This window comes from Saccopteryx leptura, chromosome X (assembly GCF_036850995.1).
Source record: "Saccopteryx leptura isolate mSacLep1 chromosome X, mSacLep1_pri_phased_curated, whole genome shotgun sequence".
NCBI classification, from domain to species: Eukaryota; Metazoa; Chordata; class Mammalia; order Chiroptera; family Emballonuridae; genus Saccopteryx; species Saccopteryx leptura.
In genome coordinates this window covers 131805500-131829410 of record NC_089516.1, presented here as the reverse complement: position 1 = coordinate 131829410, position 23911 = coordinate 131805500, and the positions used below count along the sequence as shown (strand labels likewise).

Below are 23911 nucleotides of genomic sequence, written 5' to 3'. Positions count from 1 at the left end.
CCAATACCATGGCTGTATTCAAGCCTGGATATTTCTTTAGAATCCTAGTATTTCTACTGTCTAGTTATGTGAGTTTCCTTCTGCAGAGGCAATGCAGAGAGAAGGATTTCTAAACAAGCCTTTCCTCCAGGCAACTTTAGGCCAGTCTAAATCACAATGTCTTGGTATAGTTCAGGCTAATCAACCACTAAAGGTCATAACCAGCTCCCTCCCTCTTCCTTCCAACTCCTCAAAATTAAAAATAACACCTGCTTCTTAAGTCACACCCTTAATAGAATGTTTTCAGTTTGCTTTTTCTCCTCCCCCATGCCTCCAGGTCGCCTGGGTCTGTATCTCCTCTTGCTTTTTTGTTAACTGAGTTCTAAGGACTGGTATGAGGAATGAGGAGACAAACTCAGGGGGTCAGAGAGACAGGTCTGGCTGAAGTACAGGGCTCCTGTGGGAAGACGATGGTAAATAAGTTTATGTAGACATATGGAGCATATCCCAGGGAGCTCAGAATGGCAGCCATAGCCATGAGGAGTTTTTGAAGGCTTGTGAAAGGGGATTGCTATGATAAAACCAACATTTTTAGTAAGTTAACAGTTGGTGTCCGTAGAGAGTAGGAATTTGGGAGGTACTTGGGAGAGCACTTAGAAGATTGTTATAGTGGTCAAAGCATAAAATGTAAGGACTCAGCCTCAACTGAGAGCAGAAATTGAAATGAACAAACATATGTAAGAGATATTTCAAAGGGAATATAGATGGGCCTTAGAAGATGGAAAGACAGGATCAACGCTAAATAATGCCTAGCTTAAATCCTGGGTGACTAAAAGATGGAAATATGGGAGAGGGAGTAGGCTTTAGAGCCATAGGAGGTCTTGACATATTAACTATGTGTGAGCTGATGGCAGGATAGATATCTAGGTGGAGATGTTCCATAGTCAGCTAGAGATGCCTGGGTAAGAAGCTGAAGGTGGAGAGGCATCAGTGTAGAAAGCATGACTGAGGTAGGATGCATTCAACAAGGCAAAGGATTTAAAAGACAGGGAAAGGTTTATCAGAGACGAGGGTGGAGAAACAGAATAGAGAGGTGCTAAGTTTCTGAAAGGAAGGAGGAGTATTAAGAGTTTCAAATTTAGTCAAGGGCAAAGAGAATTAACATTAATAAACTGGCCCAAGTACCTATACAATAAATCCTAAGACCTTAATAAATCATATTTACTTTTTTCATTAGAACTATACCTTACTTGTACACACATAAATGTTCCAAGTTTTTTGTCCAATTGCATTCAAGTCCAGAGTATTACTCTTGATACTAAATATTCTGAACTACTCAACCTACAGGCCAAGGTATAAATAATGGAAGAGCAACTGCCATTAATGAATCCTCTAATCAGGTAAATATGTTTTCAGGTACAGAACTCTACTTTTTCGGCAAAGATCTGGCATATCAGCACAAAAGTCTTACATATAACTTTCTTTGATTAGACCACCAGTGGCTGATTTGGCTGCATTTCAATTCCTTCTCTGAAATCCACCCCTTACCAACCTAACTAAGCTGGAAGAAAAAAAAAGCTATCTGGCTGTGGCAGGGGGGTAGCTTGAGGAAAATGGGTGATTTGAATGAAATGAAGACTGCACCATTAGGTGAAGGAACAGGCTGACACATAAAACTCCACAAAGGTGCTATGGTGCATTCAGGCCTTTCACAAAGCCACCTCTGCTTCCCCTCCTATCCACTCCAGGTTATGGGATTAGGAGAAATTAAATGGTTACCGTGGAGTACATTAAATTGTCTTTCTTTTCCTGAAAAGAAAAACATTTATTAAGAGATTGATAAAGTGAAGATGGCAAGTCAATTTCTGGAGGTCACTGTGATAGCCAAAAACTACCCTGTTGCTTTTTCAAGCCTACCACCATTCTTCCTACAGGACCTATTCAGCTTAGGCTACCAGCCTTCATACTCCTCCTCCAAAATATACAAACTATCTCAAGTTCCATAAGCTTAGAGTCCTAACAATTTCACATCTGTCCCTGAGTAAGGGCACAATTATGTAAAGGGCCAAAGTGCTTTACAAACAAATGCATCTCGAAATTCACCTAGAAGTAGTCAGAGAAATTAATTAAAATGGTAACATTGGCGGTAACAGTTTTCACTCATTGAGTGCTTGCTATATCAAACACTGTTACATTAAAAGCAACTATAAACAATAACATGACAATTCTGTCTAAAAATCATGTCTCCAGGGCATGTATCATAATGACAAAATACCAGTGAGAAGTTATTAAAAGGAATGTACCATAATTTATAGGAAAAATGAAATGGCTCATTACTTAAGGCTCTGGAATAGAGACAGAACTGGGTTACTAATCAGCTGTGTTATTTAACCTTTCTGGGCCCTGGTTTCTTTATCTGTTAAATGGGGATAATAGTACCTATAACTTAGGCTTGTTGGAAAGATAAATGAAATAAGCACTTTATATTAACTGGCACATTGCCCTGTGCATAAGCATTACTCGATAAATGTCAGCTACTATCATCATTAGAAAGCTATTATATTATTGTTCATTACTACAAGAAAGTAGATGTAAGTCAAATCATATCTGTAGAAACCAGATAACACCTTTGACTATAATATGGGTTTTAGGAGGACCCAAAACTGGGGCTATAAAATGGTTCACCTCCTATACATGCTATTCGTCAGCACATCTCTAGTTTCAGATTAGAATTAAACATTGGCATCATTCCTTAAGTGGGAGTCATTACAATAACAAAAAAATATATATGGGCACTTCTGTAATCCCCATTAGGAGGACTGAATTTAGAGAAAGTAATAATCATGGGAGACCTCCCATTGTGTTTATCTGGACCTCTCCCCTTCTTTTAATGCTACTAATGACTTCCCATGACATAAGACAAGGGCTCTGCTAGGGAACATCAAGAAACTCTTGATTCAGAGAAATGGTGGTGTGAGGGCTACTTCCGGTCTCTCCCCTTGAGATTTCAACAAATTCAACAAGCAAGAACAGAGAAAAAAAACCTTAGAAGCACCCGAAATTTACACACACCAGACAAAGGTATGATTGGGTGAAAAAGTGGCTGAATATATAAGATGGAGAACAGGGCATTTAGCTTTCTGCACTGATATGAGATAGGGGCACTTTTGTTTGGAGCTGGGCAAAGAGGAGCAACAGAGCTAGTGGGGAAGGAGCTGAGTTAGGGTAGGTGCCCAAACTAAAAAAAGATCACGCCCTGGCCGGTTGGCTCAGTGGTAGAGCATCAGCCTGGCGTGCAGGAGTCCCGGGTTTGATTCCCGGCAAGGGCACACAGGAGAAGCACCCATCTGCTTCTCCACCCCTCCCCCTCTCCTTCCTCTCTCTTCCTTCCCCTCCTGCAGCCAAGGCTCCATTGGAGCAAAGTTGGCCCGGGCGCTGAGGATGGCTCTGTGGCCTCTGCCTCAGGCACTAGAATGGCTCTGGTTGCAACAGAGCGACACTCTAGATGGGCAGAGCATCGCCCCCTGGTGGGCATGCCGGGTGGATCCCAGTCGTGCACATGCGGGAGTCTGTCTGACTGCCTCCCTGTGTCCAACTTCAGAAAAATACAAAAAAAAAAAAAAATCACACCGGCTCTACCTGAAATCAAGGACGCGAGGTGTGCGCAAGGGTGGTGGGATCTACCTAAAATTACCAGCACAGGGTGCCCACTTTGTGCATTCCCAGTTCCATGATTACCGGCAGTGCGCTGGCAGCTCCACCTAGCGTCACCATGGTGAGTGTACGGGCATGCACGTGGGCTGAAGAGCTTAGCCTGAAATTAACAATGTTAGGCACTTGAGTGAGCACCAGTGTCTTTGGGCACTCCTGACCCCAAGATCCTCAGCACAAGGTGCACACAAAGACCGGAGGGCTGACCCCGAGATTATCAACGATAGGCACCTCCGTGGGCACCAGCGTCGTTAGGCATTCCGGGCTCTACGATCTCTAGCACCGGGTGTGCCACTGGCCAAAACCTGTGGCCTGAGACTGCCAACACTGGGTGCCTGAATGGCGGCTGCAATCATCTGTGTGCATTGCTGGAGTTGTGGGAGCTAGACACACACGTGGCCTGTGGCGGGCTGCCAAGCAGCGCAAGTGGGAAAGGCCTGTGGAGATTAAAACTGCAACGCACTGAGGCATGCTAGATATGCCTGCAGGCCCATAGAATATTGCCTGTGTGTAACATAAAGGAATTTGGTCCTTGGTCTGTACTCTGCCCTGCCTACTCACACAGGCAGCTCTGGTTCCCACTGCCTTCCCCAGAACTGTGCTTTGAGTGGTGTTGGAGGGGGGACCTGTCTGTGCATAGATTCCCTTGCTGTGAGTATAGTGGCTGCGGTAGATCACACAGCTAAGTCTCAAGGCTGCTAGCTCCAGTGGGAGGGATGTGGGCAGAGGTGTCTGAAAAAATGAGACTGCCATTACTAGAGCCCCATAATTGCAAAGCTCTAACAAGCCCTGCCTGCCAACAGGCCAGAGGCCCAGCCTACATCATTGCCACAGCGACACACCAGCAGACCTCTGCCCAAGAGCCCCACAGAGGCAAAAATCGTAATACAGCGCCACCTGCTGAAAAAAAAGAAAGAAGCTACCTCTCAAAACCAGAAAAATAATTTTTCAAATGGTTTTTGTCATTTTTACTTCTTTCCTCTTTTTTTATTATTTTCTTTTTGAACTGGATTATCCATAGTTGTTACATTTTTCATTCTTGTTTTTTGTGAGGGTTTCATTTCAGAAACCTTTACTTCTGTTTTTTTTTCTTTTTTTCTTTTTCTTTCTCTTTGTTTTGTATTTTGTTTTTGTCCTTTCTTTCTCTTTATTCTCCTTTCTCGTTTCTTCTCCTTTATCTTTTTCTTCTTTCTTTCTTTCTTTATTTATTTTGCTCTCATCTTATCATCAAATTATTATATTTGGACTCATTTTTCTTTGTGGCATTTTGCTTGTTTTTAACATAATTTTTTCTCTCTTTTGTCATCTCTCCTCAGTTCTTGCTCTTTGTTCTCTGTAGTTTTTCTCCCACATATCATTATAGAACATTCATTTTTTCACATATTTTTTTAACTTTTATTTTCTTAATTATCTCATATTAGTGTTACTAACAATACCACTCTCAAATGGCATTAATGAAAAAGAAAATATCATGGATACAAAAGATAAAGACATAACTCAGATAATAAAAAAATCTCTAAAAAAATTGCAATTATATGGAAACCCTGAAATTAAATGATAAGTCATTCAAAATTGAAGTCCTAAAAAGAGTCAGTGAAATACAAGAAAGCTTTAAAAAACAATTTAGTGAGTTAAAAAACAATTTAATGAACAAAAATAATTCTTCATCAAGGAAATTGAAACTATAAAAAGGAACCAAACAGAGATGAAAAACTCAATACATGAACTGAAAAATGAGGTGACAAGTTTAGCTAATAGGACAGGCCACATAGAAGAGATAATTAGTGACGTAGAAGACAGGCAACTAGAGATACTACAGAGAGAAGAGTAGAGAGACTCACAAATTTAAAAAAAATGAGAAAGCCCTGCAAGAATTGTCTGACTCCATCAGAAAGAGCAATATAAGAATAATGGGTATATCAGTAGGAGAAGAGAGAGAAAAAGGAACATAGAACATATTCAAACAAATAATTGATGAGAATTTCCCAAACCTGTGGAAAGAATTAGAGCCTCGAATCCAAGAAGCAAACAGAACACGGAGTTACCTTAACCCAAAGAGACCTAATCCAAAGCACATCATAATGAAATTATCACAAATCAATGACAAAGAAAAAATCCTCAAGGCAGCCAGGGAAAAGAGGAATACAACATGTAAAGGAAGGCCCATTAAGTTATCATCAGATTTCTCAGCAGAAACTCTACAAGTCAGAAGAGAGTGGACCCCAATATTTAAAGTACTGAAAGAGAGAAACTTCGAGCCAAGAATACTATATCTATCAAAGCTTTCCTTCCAATATGAAGGGGAAATAAAAACATTCAGAGATATAGAGAAGATGAGGGAATTTATCACCAGAAAACTCCAACTTCAGGAAATACTAAAGGAGCTTATCCAACCAGATACAAAAAACAAAATCACAAGTAAAAGCTCCACCAAGAACAAATAAAAAGAAGAATAATGTGACAACAGAAACAAAAAAAAAGGGAGAAGACAAAAATTAGCAGTATCAAAGGAGGATGGAGTGCAGAAGCACTCATGAAATAATGGACTACAATGAATATGATGTATATTCTTTTAATTACCTAATGGTATCCACCCCTGAAAATACCACTACTGAAACAAACAAACAAAAAAGAAGAAACAGAGGAAAGAAGTATGAAATACAACCAAACAAAAAAAAATGACAGAAAAACAAAGGAGAAGAACCAAACAAGAAACACAGCCATTAGAAAGCATTATATAAAATGGCAATAGGAAACCCTCAAGTGTCAATAATTACACTAAATGTAAATGGATTGAACTCACCAATAAAAAGACACACAGTAGCAGAATGGATCAAAAAAGAAAATCCAACTGTATGCTGCCTTCAAGAAACACATCTAAGCTACAAGGACAAAAAAAAAATTCAAAGTGAAAGGTTGAAAATGATTCTCCAAGCAAATAACATCCAAAGTAAAGCAGGTATAGCCATACTCATAACTAACAATGCTGACTACAAGACAGCCAAGGTAATCAGAGACAAAGATGCTCATTTCATAATGATAAAGGGGACATTGAATCAAGAAGACATAACACTTCCTAATATATATGCACCAAACCAAGGAGCACCAAAGTATATAAGACATCTACTTACTGACCTAAAAATAAAAACCGACAAAAATATAATCATACTTGGAGACCTCAATACACAATTGATGGCTCTAGATTGTTCATCCAAACAGAAAATCAATAAAGAAATATGGGCCTTAAATGAAACACTAGAAGAAATGGACATAATAGACATTGATAGGACATTTAATCCCAAAACATCATAGTATACATTTTTCTCCAATGTGCATGGAATATTCTCAAGAATTGACCATATGTTGGGCCACAAAACTAACATCAACAAATTCAGAAATATTGAAATTATACCAAGCATATTCTCTGATCATAAAGCTTTGAAACTAGAATTCAACTTCAAAAAAGTGAACAAACCCACAAAAATATGGAAATTGAACAACACACCTCTTAGAAATGACTGGGTCAAAGAAGAAATAAAAGCAGAGATCAAAAGATATATACACACAAACAAAAATGACAACACAACATATCAGAATCTCTGGGATGCAGCAAAAGCAGTAGTAAGAGGGAAGTTCATATCATTACAGGCTTATATGAACAAACAAGAGAGAGCCCAAGTAAACAACTTAACATCACATCTTAAGGAACAAGAAAAGAAGAAGAAAGGAAACCCAAAACCAGCAGAAGAAGGAAATAATAAAAATTAGAGCAAAAATAATTGAAATAGAGAACAGAAAAACTATAGAAAGAAATCAATAAAATAAGGAGCTGGTTCTTTGACAAGATCAACAAAATTGACAAACCCTTGGCAAGATCCACTAAGGAAAAACAAAATACAAAATGAAAGAGGAGAAATCACCACAGATATCATAGATATACAAAGAATTATTGTAGAATACTATGAAAAACTATATGCCACCAAATTTAACAATCTAAAAGAAATGGATAAATTCCTAGAGCAATATAATCTTCCTAGACTGAATTATGAAGTAGAAAGCCTAAACAGACCCATAAGCAGGGAGGAAATAGAAACAACTATCAAAAACCTCTCAAAAAATAAAAGTCCAGGCCCAGAGAATTCTATCAAACATTCAAAGAAGATCTGGTTCCTATCCTACTCAAAGTCTTCCAAAAAACTGAAGAAGAAATACTTCCAAACACATTTTATGAGGCCAACATAACCCTCATACCAAAACCTGGCAAGGACAACACAAAAAAAGAAAACTACAGACCAATATCTTTAATGAATACAGATGCTAAAATCCTAAACAAAACACTAGTAAACCAAATACAACAACACATTAAAAAAATAATTCGCCATGATCAAGTGGGATTCATCCCAGAATCACAAGGATGGTTCAACATACGTAAAACAATTAACATAATACCCCATATCAACAAAAGAACAAAAACCATATGATCCTATCAACAGATGCAGAAAAGGAATTTGATAAAATACATCATTTTATGTTTAAAACACTCAACAAAATAGGTATAGAAGGAAAATATTTCAACATAATAAAGCCCATTTATGATAAACCATCAGCTAACATCATATTAAATGGCAAAAAACTAAAAACTTTTCCTCTAAAATCAGAAACAAAAACTTTCTCCACTCATATTCAATATAGTGCTGGAGGTTCTAGCCAGAGCAGTCAGACAAGAGAAAGAAATAAAAGGCATTCATACTGGGAAAGAAGAAGTAAAGGTTTCACTTTTTGCAGATGACATGATCTTGTATATAGAAAACCCCAAAGATTCCACAGAAAGTCTATTAGAAACAATATACCAATACAGTAAGGGTGCAGGATACAAAATTAACATAAAGAAATCTACTGCTTTCTTATATGCCAGCAATGAAACTTCAGAAAATGAACTAAAAAAAAAAATCTCTTTTATGGTTGCAACAAAAAATAAATAAAATACCTAGGAATAAACATAACAAAGAATGTAAAGGACCTATATATGAAAACTACAAAGCATTGTTAAAGGAAATCAAAAAAGACACAATGAAAAGGAAAAATATTCTTTGTTCTTGGATAGGAAGAATAAATATAGTTAAAATGACCATATTACCCAAAGCAATATACAAATTTAATGTAATTCCAATAAAAACTCCAATGTCATTTTTTAAAGAAATGGAACAAAAAAATCATCAGGTGTATATGGAACCATAAAAAACCCCAAATAGCCAAATTAATCCTAAGGAAAAAAAAAAAAATGAAGCTGGGGCATTACAGTACCTGACCTCAAATTATACTACAGAGCCATGATAATCAAAACAGCATGGTACTGACAGAAAAACAGACACTCAGACCAATGGAACAGAATACAGAGCCAAGAAATAAAACCACATATATATGATCAAATCATCTTTGATAAAGGGGCCAAAACCACACAATGGAGAAAAGAAAGCCTCTTCAATAAATGGTGCTGGGAAAACTGGAAAGCCACATTCAAAAGAATGAAACTCGACTACGATTTGTCTCCTTGTACAAAAATTAATTCAAAATGGATCAAAGACCTAAATCTAAGACCTGAAACAATAAATTACATAGAAGAAAACAGGTACTAAACTCATGGACCTTGGCCATAGAGAACATTTTATGAATTTGACTCCAAAGGCAAGGGAAGTGAAGGCAAAGATAAATGAATGGGACTACATCAGACTAAGAAGCTTTTGCTCAGCAAGAGAAACTGACAACAAAACAAATAGACAGCCAACTGAATGGGAGATGAGCTCAGAGAAGAGGTTAATATCCAAAATATATTAAGAACTCACAAAACTCAGCAATAAACAAGCAAACAACCCAATAAAAAAATGGAAAGAGGACATAAACAGATACTTCTCCCAGGAAGAAATACAAATGCCCAAAAGATACATGAAAAGATGCTCATCTTCACTAGCTATTAGAGAAATGCAAATCAAAACTACAATGAGATATCACCTCACACCTGTTAGATTACCTATTGTCAACAAGACAGATAATAACAAGTGTTGGAGAGGCAAAGGAACCCTCATTCACTGTTGGTGGGAATGTAAAGTAGTACAACCATTATGGAATAAAGTATCGTGGTTCCTCAAAAATTAAGAATAGTACTACCATATGACCCAGCAATCCCTCTACTGGGTATCTACCCCAAAACTCAAAATCACTGGTACGTAAAGACACATGCAGCTCCATTTTCATGGCAGAATTGTTCACAGTGGCCAAGACATACATGGACACAGCAAAAAAAACCTTCAATAGATGATTGGATAAAGAAGATGTGGTACATATATACTATGGAATACTACTCAGCCATAAGAAATGATGACATCGGATCATTTACAACAACATGGATGGACCTTGATAACATTATACTGAGTGAAATAAGTAAAGCAGAAAAAACTGAGAACTGTATGATTCCATACATAGGTGGGACACAAAATTGTGACTCATGGACATAGATAAGAGTGCAGTGGTTACGAAGGGGAGGGGAAGGAAGAAGAGGGAGGGGTGGGGGAAGGGAGGGGCATAAAGAAAACCAAATGAAGGGTGACTGAGGATGATTTGACTTTGGGTGATGAGTATACAACATAATCAAATGTCAAAATGATCTGGAGATGTTTTCTTTGAATCTATGTGCTCTCGTTGACCAATGTCATCCCATTAAAATTAATTGTCTTAATAAAATTATAATAATAAAAAGGAAAGTCTTCAATAAGAGCGGTGATACAAAATCCCCTTTGTTTTTTAAGTTGTACATTATGCCAAGCTAGATAATTTATCCTTTAGCCTAGTTTTCTTGATGAATACTGTTGCGGGGAATTCTTGGACCAAGTAGCTATGTAACTCTAATAAGGAATATACTTCATACCTCTAACAACATTAAAATCATGGAACGTTTAATGCCACTGGTGAGCACATATTACAAACAGAATTCTAAATTACTGCAGTTATTTTTAGAGTTCACATGTATCTTCTAATGTACTTAGCTGAGGAAAAAATTCTAATTCAACTAGTTGGGTCACCAACTACACCCAAAAGTCTAAGCAACTAAACTGGTTTTCAATACAAACAAGAATGGGGAGCTTTCATATATCTGCCCCCATGTCAAGGATTATCAACCTATTAACTCTGAACTCGGTGATAACCTTTTATGCACAAATGAGTACAGTATGGCACTGCTAATTATAAACAGAACTTCAAGAAAAAGAATCCTCCTTCAGAAGCAATTTCTAGGATATGAACATCATAAATACTTTTTTTTTTTTTTTGCAAGAGAAGGAGAGAGAAGGGGGGGGAGATAGGGACAGACAGACAGGAAGGGATAGAGATGAGAAGTATCAATACTTCATTGTGGCATCTTAGTTGTTCATTGATTGCCTTCTCATATGTGGCTTCACCGCGGGGCTCCAGTTGAACCAGTAACCTTTTGTTCAACCAGCAACCTTGGGCTTCAAGCCAGCGAGCTTTGGTCTCAAGCCAGTGACCATGGGGTCATGTTTGTGATCCCATGTTCAAGCCAGTGACCCTGTTCTCAAGCAGGTGAGCCCATGTTCAAGCCCATGACCTCAGAATTTTGAACCTGGGTCCTCAGCATTTCAGGCTGATGCTCTATCCACTCCAACACAACCTGATCAGACATTAAGAAAGAATACAGCTCAACATATCTGTCTAATGTAAATAGAGTGCAAGCCACATACGCAATTTTACATTTTCAAGTAGCCACACTAAAAAATTAGGAACAGGTAAACTTAATATACTTTATTTAACCCAATACTGTATATAAAAAATACTGTTTGAATTTGTGATCAATATAGAAATTGTTAAAAAGATATTTTATATATCTTTTTGTAAAGTCTTCAAAATGGAGTGTTTAATTTACACTTAAAGCATATATCTTGATTCAGACTAGCTGCGTTTCGAGTGTTCAATGACCACTCATGGGTAGTGGATGCTGTACCAAACAGTGTAAATATACTGCTCACAAAAATTAGGGGATATTTTTTTGCTTCATATTCATTTTGAAATATCCCCTAAATTTTGTGAGGAGTATATATTTACACTACCTAAAATATAAATGATTACTATATTTGAAGAGCCATGCCTACAGTCACTGCAGTCTCAGCCCTTCACCCTCTTTGATGGAGCCCTTATAACATCCCCATCCTTCAATGGGACCACTAGTGCACCAGAGTTTCAAGAAGGGGAAAAGGATGTGTTTTTAACAAATCAACTTGCTATTTCCCAGTAGAAACAATAATATACACAATAGTTCTATGGCTAAGTGACATTAAGAGTTAAAGTTTTCCTGGGGAAGAAGGCCTGGGAACCTAATAACCATTTAGAACATTGTAGGAGAGTGTGTTCCAAACTTCCAATATACACACATGGGGAGTGCCTGGATCTCCCATTTAAATTCTCAGTGAATGAGAACTGGAGATCATGTTTACCAGAAGTTTTTCACTTAAGGACTTAAACTAATGGGTCCCTGTCTTCATCCCAGTTCTCTCAGCCCCCCCTCCCATACAGAGGGTCCTTCAAACCTGCCTTTCTCTGGAAAGCACATTTCTCCCTGAGATGTCAAACAGCTGTGATGTTTGGCCACTCTGAACTGAAGAAGGAATTTAGACATTCTGTCTCCTGAAAAGTTCTAATTATCTTCCTGAAGCAAAGGCAAGCTGAAAAGTACAATATTTGTCCTTTCCTTACATGTGGCCCTTCCCTTCTGCCACCCTTTCAACCCTAATCTAAGACTCAAGGCCAAAAGCTCTCAAGTGGCCAGCACTAATGCAAAACTAGGCAATTTCAACTACATCTCTGACCTGTCATTCTTCCTTCTTCTCAGCCCATCTCAACATTTGTTCCTTTTTTTTTTTTTACAGAGACAGTCAGAGAGAAGGATAGATAGGGACAAACAGACAGGAATGGAGAGAGATGAGAAGCATCAATCATCAGTTTTTCGTTGCGACACCTTAGTTGTTCATTGATTGTTTTCTCATATGTGCCTTGATCACGGGCCTTCAGCAGACCAAGTGACCTCTTGCTTAAGCCAGCGACCCTGGGTACAAGCTGGTGAGCTTTGCTCAAGCCAGATGAGCCCGTGCTCAAGCTGGCGACCTCAGGGTCTTGAACCTGGGTCCTCCGCATCCCAGTCTGATGCTCTATCCACTGCGCCACTGCCTGGTCAGGCTCAACATTTGTTTCTTAATAATAACCAAACAAGCTACAGACAGAAAGGTTTGCCCTATTTCTTTTCAAATCCATGATAGTCCTTTATCCCAGGAGAAGTATACAAACTATACCTTGCAGGTTTCAAAGCCCTTTTGTGATCCAGTCTCAAGTAGTTACAATCTTGACTAGATAAACTGAATTCTCACTGGGTCCTGGCCATCTTCTCTCCTCCAACTGCAATCTGTTGGTTAAGAGTCCAGTGTTCTTTACATCTCCCCCACCTTAATCCACCTCTTGTCACCTTTCTCCAATGCCTATTCTTAAGACCTTTGATAAGTAGGACTATTTTACTATTTTTATCTCTCCTTGGGCCAGCTCTTTGTTGGTGTCATCTTAGACTCTATTCTATAGTAAAGTCTGGTCCAGAGAGGGTGCTCAATGAACATATGGTAAATGAATGCTTAGATTACTGTAGTAGCAATCCACTGTCAGACTTATCTTCCAGAAACACCATTTTGATCATATTACTGATAAGTCAGACCAACAGTTATTAGGGGAAGAAGCAAGAGGCATTTTACAGGTTGATGAAAATGTTCTGTATCATGGGCTGGGGTGGTCGTCACATGAATAAACAAAGACATGAAAATGCAGCAAGTCATTAAAATCGATGTATTTTAATGTATATGTTATACTTCAATAAACAAAAGAAAGGGGACACAAATACACTGGTCTTGTAAAAATACAATTTGACTATATTATAAACCTGAACCTAAGTGTAAATGCTAGTTGTAATAAATATTAAACATATCAAATTGTTAATGGTAATCACCCACTGGAGAAGACTGGTGAAAACGGGAGGGGAAGACTGGGTAGCTTTCACAAGTACATATTACTTGAAATCTTTTTTCCATCCCATTTATTGAGTACCTACCAAAAAATCTAGGCACTCTCTTAGGTACTTGGGTCAAATATATAGAAATTCAAATATGTGCCCTTAAAGAGTTCATATTAGGGAGCTCAACGTGAACATTATCACCATATAACATGCTAACTACTATAGTTAAGTAGTTAGACCTTATAGTTAAGGTCTGGACAAAGTGGTAAGGAATCACAATGGGAGTTCTTACACTGTTCATAATAGGGGTCGGGGAAAGGAGAAGGATGACTTCTAAGAATGTAGAATGAAGAGTTGAGGCACATCAGGTCAACCAGTGTGCCCCAGGCAGAAAGGACAGCACATGCAATGGCACAGAAGTAAGAGGCAGAGTGAGTTTGGAGAGTATGGCCTAATTTCCCACTGAGGCTGAAGCCTGAGGTTGAGAAGAGAGTTGGAGGACACTGTTGGAAAGGTATGAGAAAAGATCATGAAGGCCTTGGAGGTCAGGTTAAGGAGTATGGACTTTATTCTGAAATGTAATGGAAAGTCACTGAAAGATTTTTAGTAGGGTAATGACTTTCTATTTTACTATATTGTATTTAAAGAATGATTGATCTAATGGCATAAACATAGAGGAATTTTAGTATAATCATATTTTCTTTGTCCATTTATCTGTCAATGGATACTTGGATTGTTTCCCTACCCTGGCAATTATGATTAATGCCGCAGTGAACATGGGGATACATGTATCTTTCCAGTTAGTGTTTACATTTTTTTCAAATACCCAAAAGTGGAATTGCTGGGTTGTATTTTAGTTCTATTTTTAATTTTTTGAGGAACCTCCATATTGTTTTCCATAGTTGCTATACCAATTTACATTCCCACCAACAGTGCACAGGGTGCCTTTTCTCCACACATCTCTTGTCTTTTTGATGACAGACATTCTAACAGGTATGAGGTGATATCTCATTGTGGTTTTTTTTTTTAATTTTTTTACAGGGACAGAGAGAGACAGGGATAGATAGGGACAGCCAGGAATGGAGAGAGATGAGAAGCATCAATCATCAGTTTTTCGTTGCGAGGCCTTCGTTGTTCATTGATTGCTTTCTCATATGTGCCTTGACCATGGGCCTTCAGCAGACCAAGAAACCCCTTGCTTGAGCCAGGGGTTACTCGGTGGTGAGCTTTTTATTTATTTTTTATTTTTTTGCTCAAGCCAGATGAGCCCGCGCTCAAGCTGGCGACCTCGGGGGTCTCAAACCTGAGTCCTTCCGCATCCCAGTCCAATGTTCTATCCACTGTGCCACCGCCTGGTCAGGCCCATTGTGGTTTTGAGCATCTTTTCATGCGCCTGTTAAGCATCTGTATATCTTCTGTGTATTCAAATCCTTTGCCCACTATTGAGTTGTTTGAGTTCTTTGTATATTTTTTATATTTATCCCTTATCAGATATGTGATTTATAAATATTTCTCCCCTTTTAATTTTGTTGATAGTTTCTCTCCCCTTATATTATTTCAAAATAGCTATCATCACATGTTTCAAATAGCCAATGAGGAAGGTGAAAAGGAAGCAAGATCAGAGAAGAAACAATTCATCATAAAAATTAATGCATCACCTTTGTGGCACTTTGAGTTTTAAATGCTCTCTCCATTGTCTCAGGCTGTTCTCAAAGACCATGCTGCTACTGTTTTACCCAAAAGCACCACCTTAGTTTCCAACTATAGTAAAAGGTCCCCCTGAAAGTTACTCCTTTTCCAAGTAAGGCCCATAAAATATGCTCAAAGGCATATGAAAAAGTTTTACCTTAGTTAAAATGCCAATAAATGTTTGGAATACAGGTAATTTAAAAAGCATAAACTTACTTCCTAAATATGTAAGTCAAAATGCTACCTTTTACTAATACATGGTGACAAAAGAATGCAGATACCAATAAGCAAAGTTAGCTACAGGACATGAGTAAACAACACTCAAGGGAAATTTTCACTTTTTCAAATATTCTGTGTCTTCAAATGACAGACTAGGGATGTTTCTTTGGGTTCATATACACAATGGAATACTATGTGGCCATGAAAAAGAAGAAAATCTAACCATTTACAATGGCATGGATGGACCTGGAGATTATTATGCTAATTAGAATAAGCCAGGCAGAGAAAGAAAAATATCATATGATCTCATTTATATGTGGAATCTAAGGAACAAAGTGAACTGAAGAACAGAATAGAGGCAGAGACAGGATTACAGGGACCAGAGAGACAGCTGTCAGACGGAAGGGGGATGAGGGGATGGGATCAGAGAAGGTAAAGGGATTAGTGAAATTATATATACATAACACACAGATATAGATAACAGGACAGCAAATCCCAGATGTAAGGGGGGAGGGAGATAAGGGAGAGGGGGCAAAGGGGGTATAAAAAGGGACACAGGGGTGGGGGTGAGGGTGTTATATTCAGTGGGACACTTGAATCCATGTAAACACAAAAACTTAAAATTAATAAAAATTTAAAAAAACAAAAAAAGTCTAGAGTACACTAAACATAACACTATAAATGCAGTGTTAACACCTGTGACACTATGTGCAACAAACTTGTCTGCAAAGCAGCACTTAAAACAGATATAACAGCCTGACCTGTGATGGCGCAGTGGATAAAGTGTCAACCTGGAAATGCTGAGGTCGCCGGTTAGAAACCCTGGGCTTGCCTGGTCAAGGCACATATGGGAGTTGATGCTTCCAGCTCCTCCCCACCTTCTCTCTCCCCCTCTCTGTCTCTCTCTCTCTCCCTTTCTCTTTCCTCTCTAAAATGAATAAATAAAATTTAAAAAAAAGAAATCTCTAAAAAAAAGAAGGTTACTATTTAAAAAAAAAAAACAGATATAACACAAAATGCTTGAATTTAATATAATTTTTATCTAGTCCCAAAGTCAAACTTAATTCCATCCATCTAAAGAAGACTACAAGTAACAGGTATGACTAATTTTAAAAGAGCACATATCCATGTCCTAACAGATGTGCAGTAAGAGGTTACTAAATCCTAGGTGAAATACTATATTCACATACTCAACAGTACACATTAGTGAAAAGTTCCAGTCAAAGTAACTTTTCACAAGATTCATTGTAAGCACTTGTAAGTGGATATACTGGGAATAGTTTCATGCTTTTTAAGAGGGAAAAAACTCCCAACCAAATTTACAACTTATGCCTGTTATAGTACCAGTAGAATTGAATCATTCAGCAGGAAAAAAAAAACACTTTAGTTTTGCAGTGTTTAGAACTGGATACCACCAAGACTGGAGAAGTAAGCAGTTATTTTGAGAAGAGATAAACAATGGGCCTCCAACCGTAGAGAAATTGAAAACTACACTTCATGTTATTCTTCAGAAAAATAAGCTGCAAATCAAAGCCTAACATCACTTTGCCGAAAGGACCTGAGGCTGCTAATGAAGAGCAAAGCTTTAAGTAGGAACTAAGATGTCTGCTGCCAGTGAAAAGAAGAACTATTTGATAAACAGTGTGACAGAAAACAGACATTTATGGCTCCCAGCTCTAAGCGAGTGAAAGCCTAGACTAAATTTTAGGAAAAATTAACGAGCTGTTCTAAAATTTCAGACCTTCCAAAATGGCTAGATCCTAACAGCAAAAGAAGAAATAGTTACCACATGCTTTGGGGAAGGTTGGGGGTGGGCAGGAGGGAGTGGCTGAAAGACACTCAGAAAGAAAATGCTCCCAAGCTATGGCATATTCAGTAATTCAGGTAGAGGTAGCAACACCATACGAACATCATTAAGATCATTAACCATTTCCTAGCACATGAAATTATCAAGTAAGATGAAAATGAAAAATTTGAATAATCTTGGAAAAGCATAATGACTAAATAAGAAAATAACTTAGGATTAGTAATTAAAGGTATTACAGAAAGTATCTTCCCATACCTGGCCTACATAAGGAAAAAAGATCAAACTCAACTGGGAAGAATGCTTTATTTATTTATTTTTCACTTTAGGAAAAAATATAGTATATAAGATGGCAGGATAAAATGAGCTAACAGATGAAATTTCCACTAAAAACAATATTCAACTTTTCCCCTCTGTTCATAGAACTGTCTTGAGCCTATAAAATACCATGGATAAATTACACAGCCACTAAAAATTTTAAGTATGAGGCCTATGTGGCAAACCAGAAAAATTCATGGGACATTTTAGTTGAAAAAACAGAACACAAAGTAATATGTATACTGGGACTACAACGCTAGGTAAAAAGATGTAATAATGGTTATTGGGGGGGGGGGGGGAGGCTTTTTTTTTCCTTTCCAAAGATTCTGTAAATATTGCCATGAAAGTTTTATAAATCAAAACCCATTTTTACTAAAAATGTTTTGTTGTCTATATCTAAGAGTTTGTTTATGTTTTTTCAAAACCCATTTTTAAATTGAGTCTTGGCATTCAAAAAATGCTAAGTGGTTCTTTTAAAGAAAAGAAAAGGCACACTGCTTTGTAGTTCATCCTTTTTACTACTTTAAATTGAGGATTTTAAATGGCCACACTATAAATGGCTTGCTCTTATCTGTATTAGTACTCAAGCAGTGTAGACCTTCAGACTTAGGATGTACAAACATCTGCTCTTGTAGGTGGAAGAAATGGTCACACCCTTTTGGGAAACTGACATTAAAAAAAATATGGCATTTTGAAAGATGTCTACTTGCTCCATTTTTCTAAATAAACAAATCAAAAACTGAAAACAGTATTAAAACCAGAAGTTTCAAGGGGAACCTACTAATCAAATTGTTCACAGAAACTACAAGTTACAAAGTTAAAGCACTCCCCCCCTTTTTTCCCTATTGTTCTCCCCCACCCCATTTTGGTTTTATTTCTGAAGGAACAGTATCTGAGCAACTCTTCAGTTTGGTTAGGTTTCATTCTTTTAAATACCTTACTTGGCTGAAAAGAATTACAGCACTTCCAGATGGCGCCTCCCCAGTACTATTAAGATAATTCTGAGAAAATGAGGGCATTTAGCAAAAGCCTTCAAGGATTATGGTAATATATTTTTAAGGTTCAATATGCAATCAGGACTCTTATTCAGGTTGATATAATAGTCTGAGTTCTATTTCATCAGGTCATTGCAGGCAAAACGGTTATCTCCTCTCCATTAGTAATATAAATTACCCCGTGGAGGCGACGTCTTCCCTACTTTTCTCCTGTGGGTCAGAATCTTGTGGATCAAACCATCAAGTTTTATTATTGTAACAGCTCATAATGAAGTCCTCTCCTTTCTTCTTTCTTTTTCACTTTACAAACCTCTACAGCCTAACACAAAACTAACTTATGATTGATAGGTAGGTCAGGTCCCTAAAAAGCGCTGCCCCAGTGGGTTCCGACTGGGTATCTCTCCGACGCCCCTCCGCCCCCTGTCGCTGCTTTGGCTTGTCTCCAAACACTAACAGTAGTAGCTAAGGTAACCAACAGCCTGACCAATTCCGAAGAAGAAACGAAGAGTTTCTCAGGTCTGGGGATTGAGAGGCTTGCTCAGCGGATAGATTTTCCATTGGGCGGGGGCGAGTTGAAGACCACAGAAGTGCAAAAGCTTTAGCGTAACCTTTGAAGGCCCGTGGCTGGTTCTGCCACGCTCTCAGCAGGAAGGGGGCGGGAGGAACGGGGATGGGTAGAGAGAAGCAGCGGGGAGCGAGAGGGGGGCAGAAAGGAGCAGCCAGAGGAGGAGCCAGGGCTGAAGAGAAGCCTGCGCCAGACGGGAGCACCTGGGGCGGAGTCGCGGGCTCGCCCTGCCCCTCGGCCGCAGCGGCGCGGGGTGCACCCAGAAGGGGCGGGTCTCTTTCCCTCCCTCCGCTCCCTTCTTTCCATCTCAGCAGCGTCCACAGTCTCCCTCTCTGGCTCATACAAAAGCAAAATGTCCGCCATCTTCCGAGGCCGCTGCGGTCGTTGCAGCTACCGGCCAGGTTTTCTTGTACTTTCTCCCAGGGCTGCCCCTCCCCTGACCCTGAGCGCTGCAGAGACTCCGAAACCACCAACCGCACCGCTCCGCCAACCTCTGCGGATCCCTCGCCCCGCACGCGCCTCCAGGCGACGCAGGACCTCTCAAGCAGAAGCAAACAGGGGAAGCCGCCCCAGCCGACTGGCTCCTGATTATTGGGCGCCCCACCCCCTTGATGGCCCCCTTTACCTTGATGCAGTACGGGGGTTCGTCGTAGGTGACCAGCATGTACCTGTCTCCGCGGCTGGCTGGGTCCCGGGCGCGCAGCTGCGGGACGAGGGATGACGGAGGGGGCCGCGAAGGGAAGGAGGGAGGAGGGGGCGACACAAACGTTACAGAAGCACCTAAATCCACCACCACCCCAAGGGCTATCTTCCCATCTCTCCGCTCCCTCCCTTTACCTTCAAGAATAACTCCACAGCGCCTTTGGCAATGTCCAAATAGGAGGTGCCCAGGTCAGTGCGCTGGTTCATAGAGGCGGACGTGTCTATGAGGAACAGCAGGATGGGCATCTTCTCCCTCACCCCTAGCTCAGCTCCCCACTCGCCTGGCCCTCTTGTCCTCACTGCTGCCCACTGCCACCCGAACCCTTAACTCTCGCCTAGCCAGGGCACAGGGAGACAGAGAGAGGGAGCCGGAACAAGACGGATGGAACTGCTCCTGGCCGTCTCCTTCTGCAGTCCCACCTCCTCTCCCACCGAGGGAACTTGAACGTGTGAGCCTGTGTAGCCCTCGGGCCCCTCCCCCCTTCCTCTCTTCTGCCACCACTACTGGCGCCGCTGCCACTGCCGCAGAGACTACTGCCCAAGCATCCGTCCACGCTCACTCAAGCGCTCGCCACAGACTAAGAGCTGTCTCTGTTCACCGACACACAACTTCCCTTCGCTCACCTACCACCAGCACCATGTGACCAGAACCCACACGATTGGCTGCCAATTATGTGGTATTTGCATATTCATTCGATGACCGCAAGGGGAGGGATTTGGGTGAACCTTGGGAGCTGAAGTTAGAACGCGCTGGGTTCAAGGGAAATGTTAAGGACCTTCCTTTAAAGGCCTTAGGTGTTAGAATGCTTAGGGTGGTTAGATGGACTTTCTCTTGCTTTTCAAAGATGATGATTCATTAGAAAGTAAGAGTGAATTTGAGCAACAGTTGTACAGAAAGCAGTACAGAAGCATATGCTTGAACTGACTGCACAGAAAATTCTTTGCTAATTGCAGTAGATAAATCCTGCTACTGGCTAAGACCAAAACATTTCAGAAGCAGCAAACTTCATTCCTGGCAAGATCTACTCGCATTTCTTTAGCTCCCTTCCCATTCTTGATCAGTATTTTTTGTTGTTGTTGTTGTTTTTTTGTATTTTTCTGAAGCTGGAAACGAGGAGAGACAGTCAGACAGACTCCCGAGTGCGCCCCACCGGGATCCACCCGGCACGCCCACCAGGGGCAACGCTCTGCCACTCTGCCCTTCCGGGGCCTCGCTCTGCCGCGACCAGAGCCACTCTAGCGCCTGGGGCAGAGGCCAAGGAGCCATCCCCAGCGCCTGGGCCATCTTTGCTCCAATGGAGCCTTGGCTGTGGGAGGGGAAGAGAGAGACAGAAAGGAAGGAGGGGGTGGGGGTGGAGAAGCAAATGGGCGCTTCTCCTATGTGCCCTGGCCGGGAATCGAACCCGGGCCCCCCGCACGCCAGGCCGACGCTCTATCCCTGAGCCAACCGTCCAGGGCCTCTTGATCAGTATTTATAAGTCGGTTCCTAGCCTTGCATTCCACATATATCTACTTTGAAAGGAAACTAATGCTGAAACGCAATTACCTAAACTGGCCTTTTATGTGCACAAGCTTCAGTTTCATTGAGCTCTTTGAAATATTGGCCTGCCTGTGATATAAATGCACCTACTCTTGTCTCTGTGCAGCCTTTGCATATGAGAGGTTTGCCAACGAAGATTTTGATTCAACTGACATTTATTGAGCACCTAGGAAGTGGCAGGCACCCGCCTTAGTTTCATTTAATCCTCGAAATTATTACAGTAGATGGTATTTTTCAGTAAAAGCAAGTGCAGATCAGCTAGATTATGGCAATAATGAGGGATGCTTTCAGATTTGTCTCCGTGGAGAGGCTCAATAAATAGCCAACCACACTTTGCTGACTACTTTAATGTAACATGATTTTAAAATGTGGAGATGTGTATTTCTAGAAGGATGTTATGCACAACGTGGAATCCTGAGTTTGAGTTTATAATCGTATTGCTATGTATATCTTTCTGCAGTCTTTTATACATACTTAGTATTATATATTATAGATATGTGCACACATTCAGTAATATTTTCAGAAAAATAAGATTTCAAAAGAGGCCACATGGCACTATATGAATCAGGGACAAACAAGTGATGCAAGCAAAAATTGCAATGGTCTAGTGGTTTAAAAGTTCAGCATATTTCGTGGATGAGATGGATGAGGCACAAAGGGAGAAGAGAGAAATTCTGGGTTGGAAGGATTGGTGTAAAACAAAAACAGCCAGATCTAGTGTATGCATGATGCATTTCAAGCTAGTCTGCTGGGATACACTTGGTGGGAATTAATGGGGAGATAGACACTAGAAGTCCACATTTCCATTCTGATACAAATATTATTGGAGAAGGGCAATGCCTATATGAGCTACAATGCTAAAATGTGAAGGACTGGTAAAGACACTTGTATCAGTTTTCAATTTCTGTGTAACAAATTACTATAAACTCAGTGGGTCAAAACCACATACACATTCATTACCTTACAGTTGCTGTGAGTCAGGGGTTTGGAAATGATGTAGCTGGATTCTATGCTCAGTTGGAAAAGACTGTATTCAAGATATTAGACAGGCTGTGTTTTCATCTGAAAGTTTGGGAAAGAATCAGCTTCCAAACCTATTCAAGGTGTTGGTAGAATTTACTTCCTTGTGGCTGTCTGCTGGTTGTAGGCCACCTTTCTGTATATCTGCAGCTTTGGTTCACTGACTCATGGTTGTCTCCATAGACTTGTTAATAGCATAGTCGTTGGCTTCCTCAGGGCCATCAACTCCCTTGCTCCAGTCTTATGTAATTTGACTTACTTATAAGAGTTCCAGCCAACACCCCTGCCATATTCTGTTGACAAGAATAAAGTAACAGGTCTTACACTGAGGAGAGAGATTTATACAGGAGGTTATAACATGAGGTGGAGATCATGAGGGCTATCTAATAAGTCTTCCTAACATTAAGTGAGGATGGGATTAGTACCTATAAACAAATTTTGTCTAGTTCACACTTTTTGTTAAAGTCAACTCCAACTAATAATATACCATTTTCAGACCACCAGATAAATGCATGGGGTTGACTGGTTGCTTAGAGTAAGTAGCCTTTGGTTGAAGAAGTACAAGATTTCCTTTTAGTTTATATATACACACACACACACACACACACACACACACATACATACCATTTATGAACTTCAGCATACTATAGCCCTTATTTGTATATTTATATATAATATAAACAAACATTTATTTATATAAATAAATATATTTAATTGTTGACCTATATAAATTGATATGTAACATAACATTATTTATATTTATTGATATATAATATAATATAATTATGTATACGCATATATATTAAATGCTCCGCCTTCCTCACTAACCTAAACAGGGCTGCTTTCACTGGGAACTGAGAATATAGAAACTAAGGCGGGCAAAGGGGGTGAATAGATAGTCCCCAGGTCACAAATGGTGTTTTAAGGTGATGTAAAAAAATCTTGGCACTGGCTGGTTGCTCAATGGTATAGTGTCTGCCTGGCATGTGAATATCCTGGGTTCGATTCTTGGTCAGGGCACACAGGAGAAGCACCCATCTACTTCTCCTGTCCTTCCTCTCTCTCTCTCTTTCTCTCTCTTACCCTTCTGCAGCCATGGCTCAATTGGAGGGAGTTAGTCCCAGGCACTGAGGACAGCTCTGTGGTCTTCACCTCAAGTTTCAAGAAGAACTCGGTTGCTGAGCAACAGAGGATCACCCCAGATGGGCAGAGCATCGCCCCCTAGTGGGCTTACTGGATGGACTCCAGTCTGGGCACATGTGGGAGTCTGTCTCTCTGCCTCCCCTCCTCTCATTGAATTAAAAAGAATCTT

The 23911-nt window shown here is 39.9% G+C and overlaps 1 protein-coding gene across 5 annotated transcripts in view; it reads right to left on the bottom strand.

The window, feature by feature from the left end:
• LOC136385525 (integrator complex subunit 6-like) overlaps positions 1-20623 on the bottom strand; it is a 67446-nt gene extending 46823 nt beyond the window's left edge. For all 5 annotated transcript variants that reach the window (XR_010747837.1, XM_066356532.1, XM_066356535.1 and 2 more), the window contains exons 1-2: positions 20175-20623; positions 19963-20040 (exon numbers count right to left, since the gene is read on the bottom strand). Coding sequence is in view for 4 of the 5 variants with exons in the window: in XM_066356532.1 (XP_066212629.1) it covers positions 19963-20040; positions 20175-20285 (189 nt within the window). In the remaining variant the exon portion in view is untranslated. The remainder of the gene's footprint in view (positions 1-19962; positions 20041-20174) is intronic.
• Positions 20624-23911: the final 3288 nt, after the last annotated feature.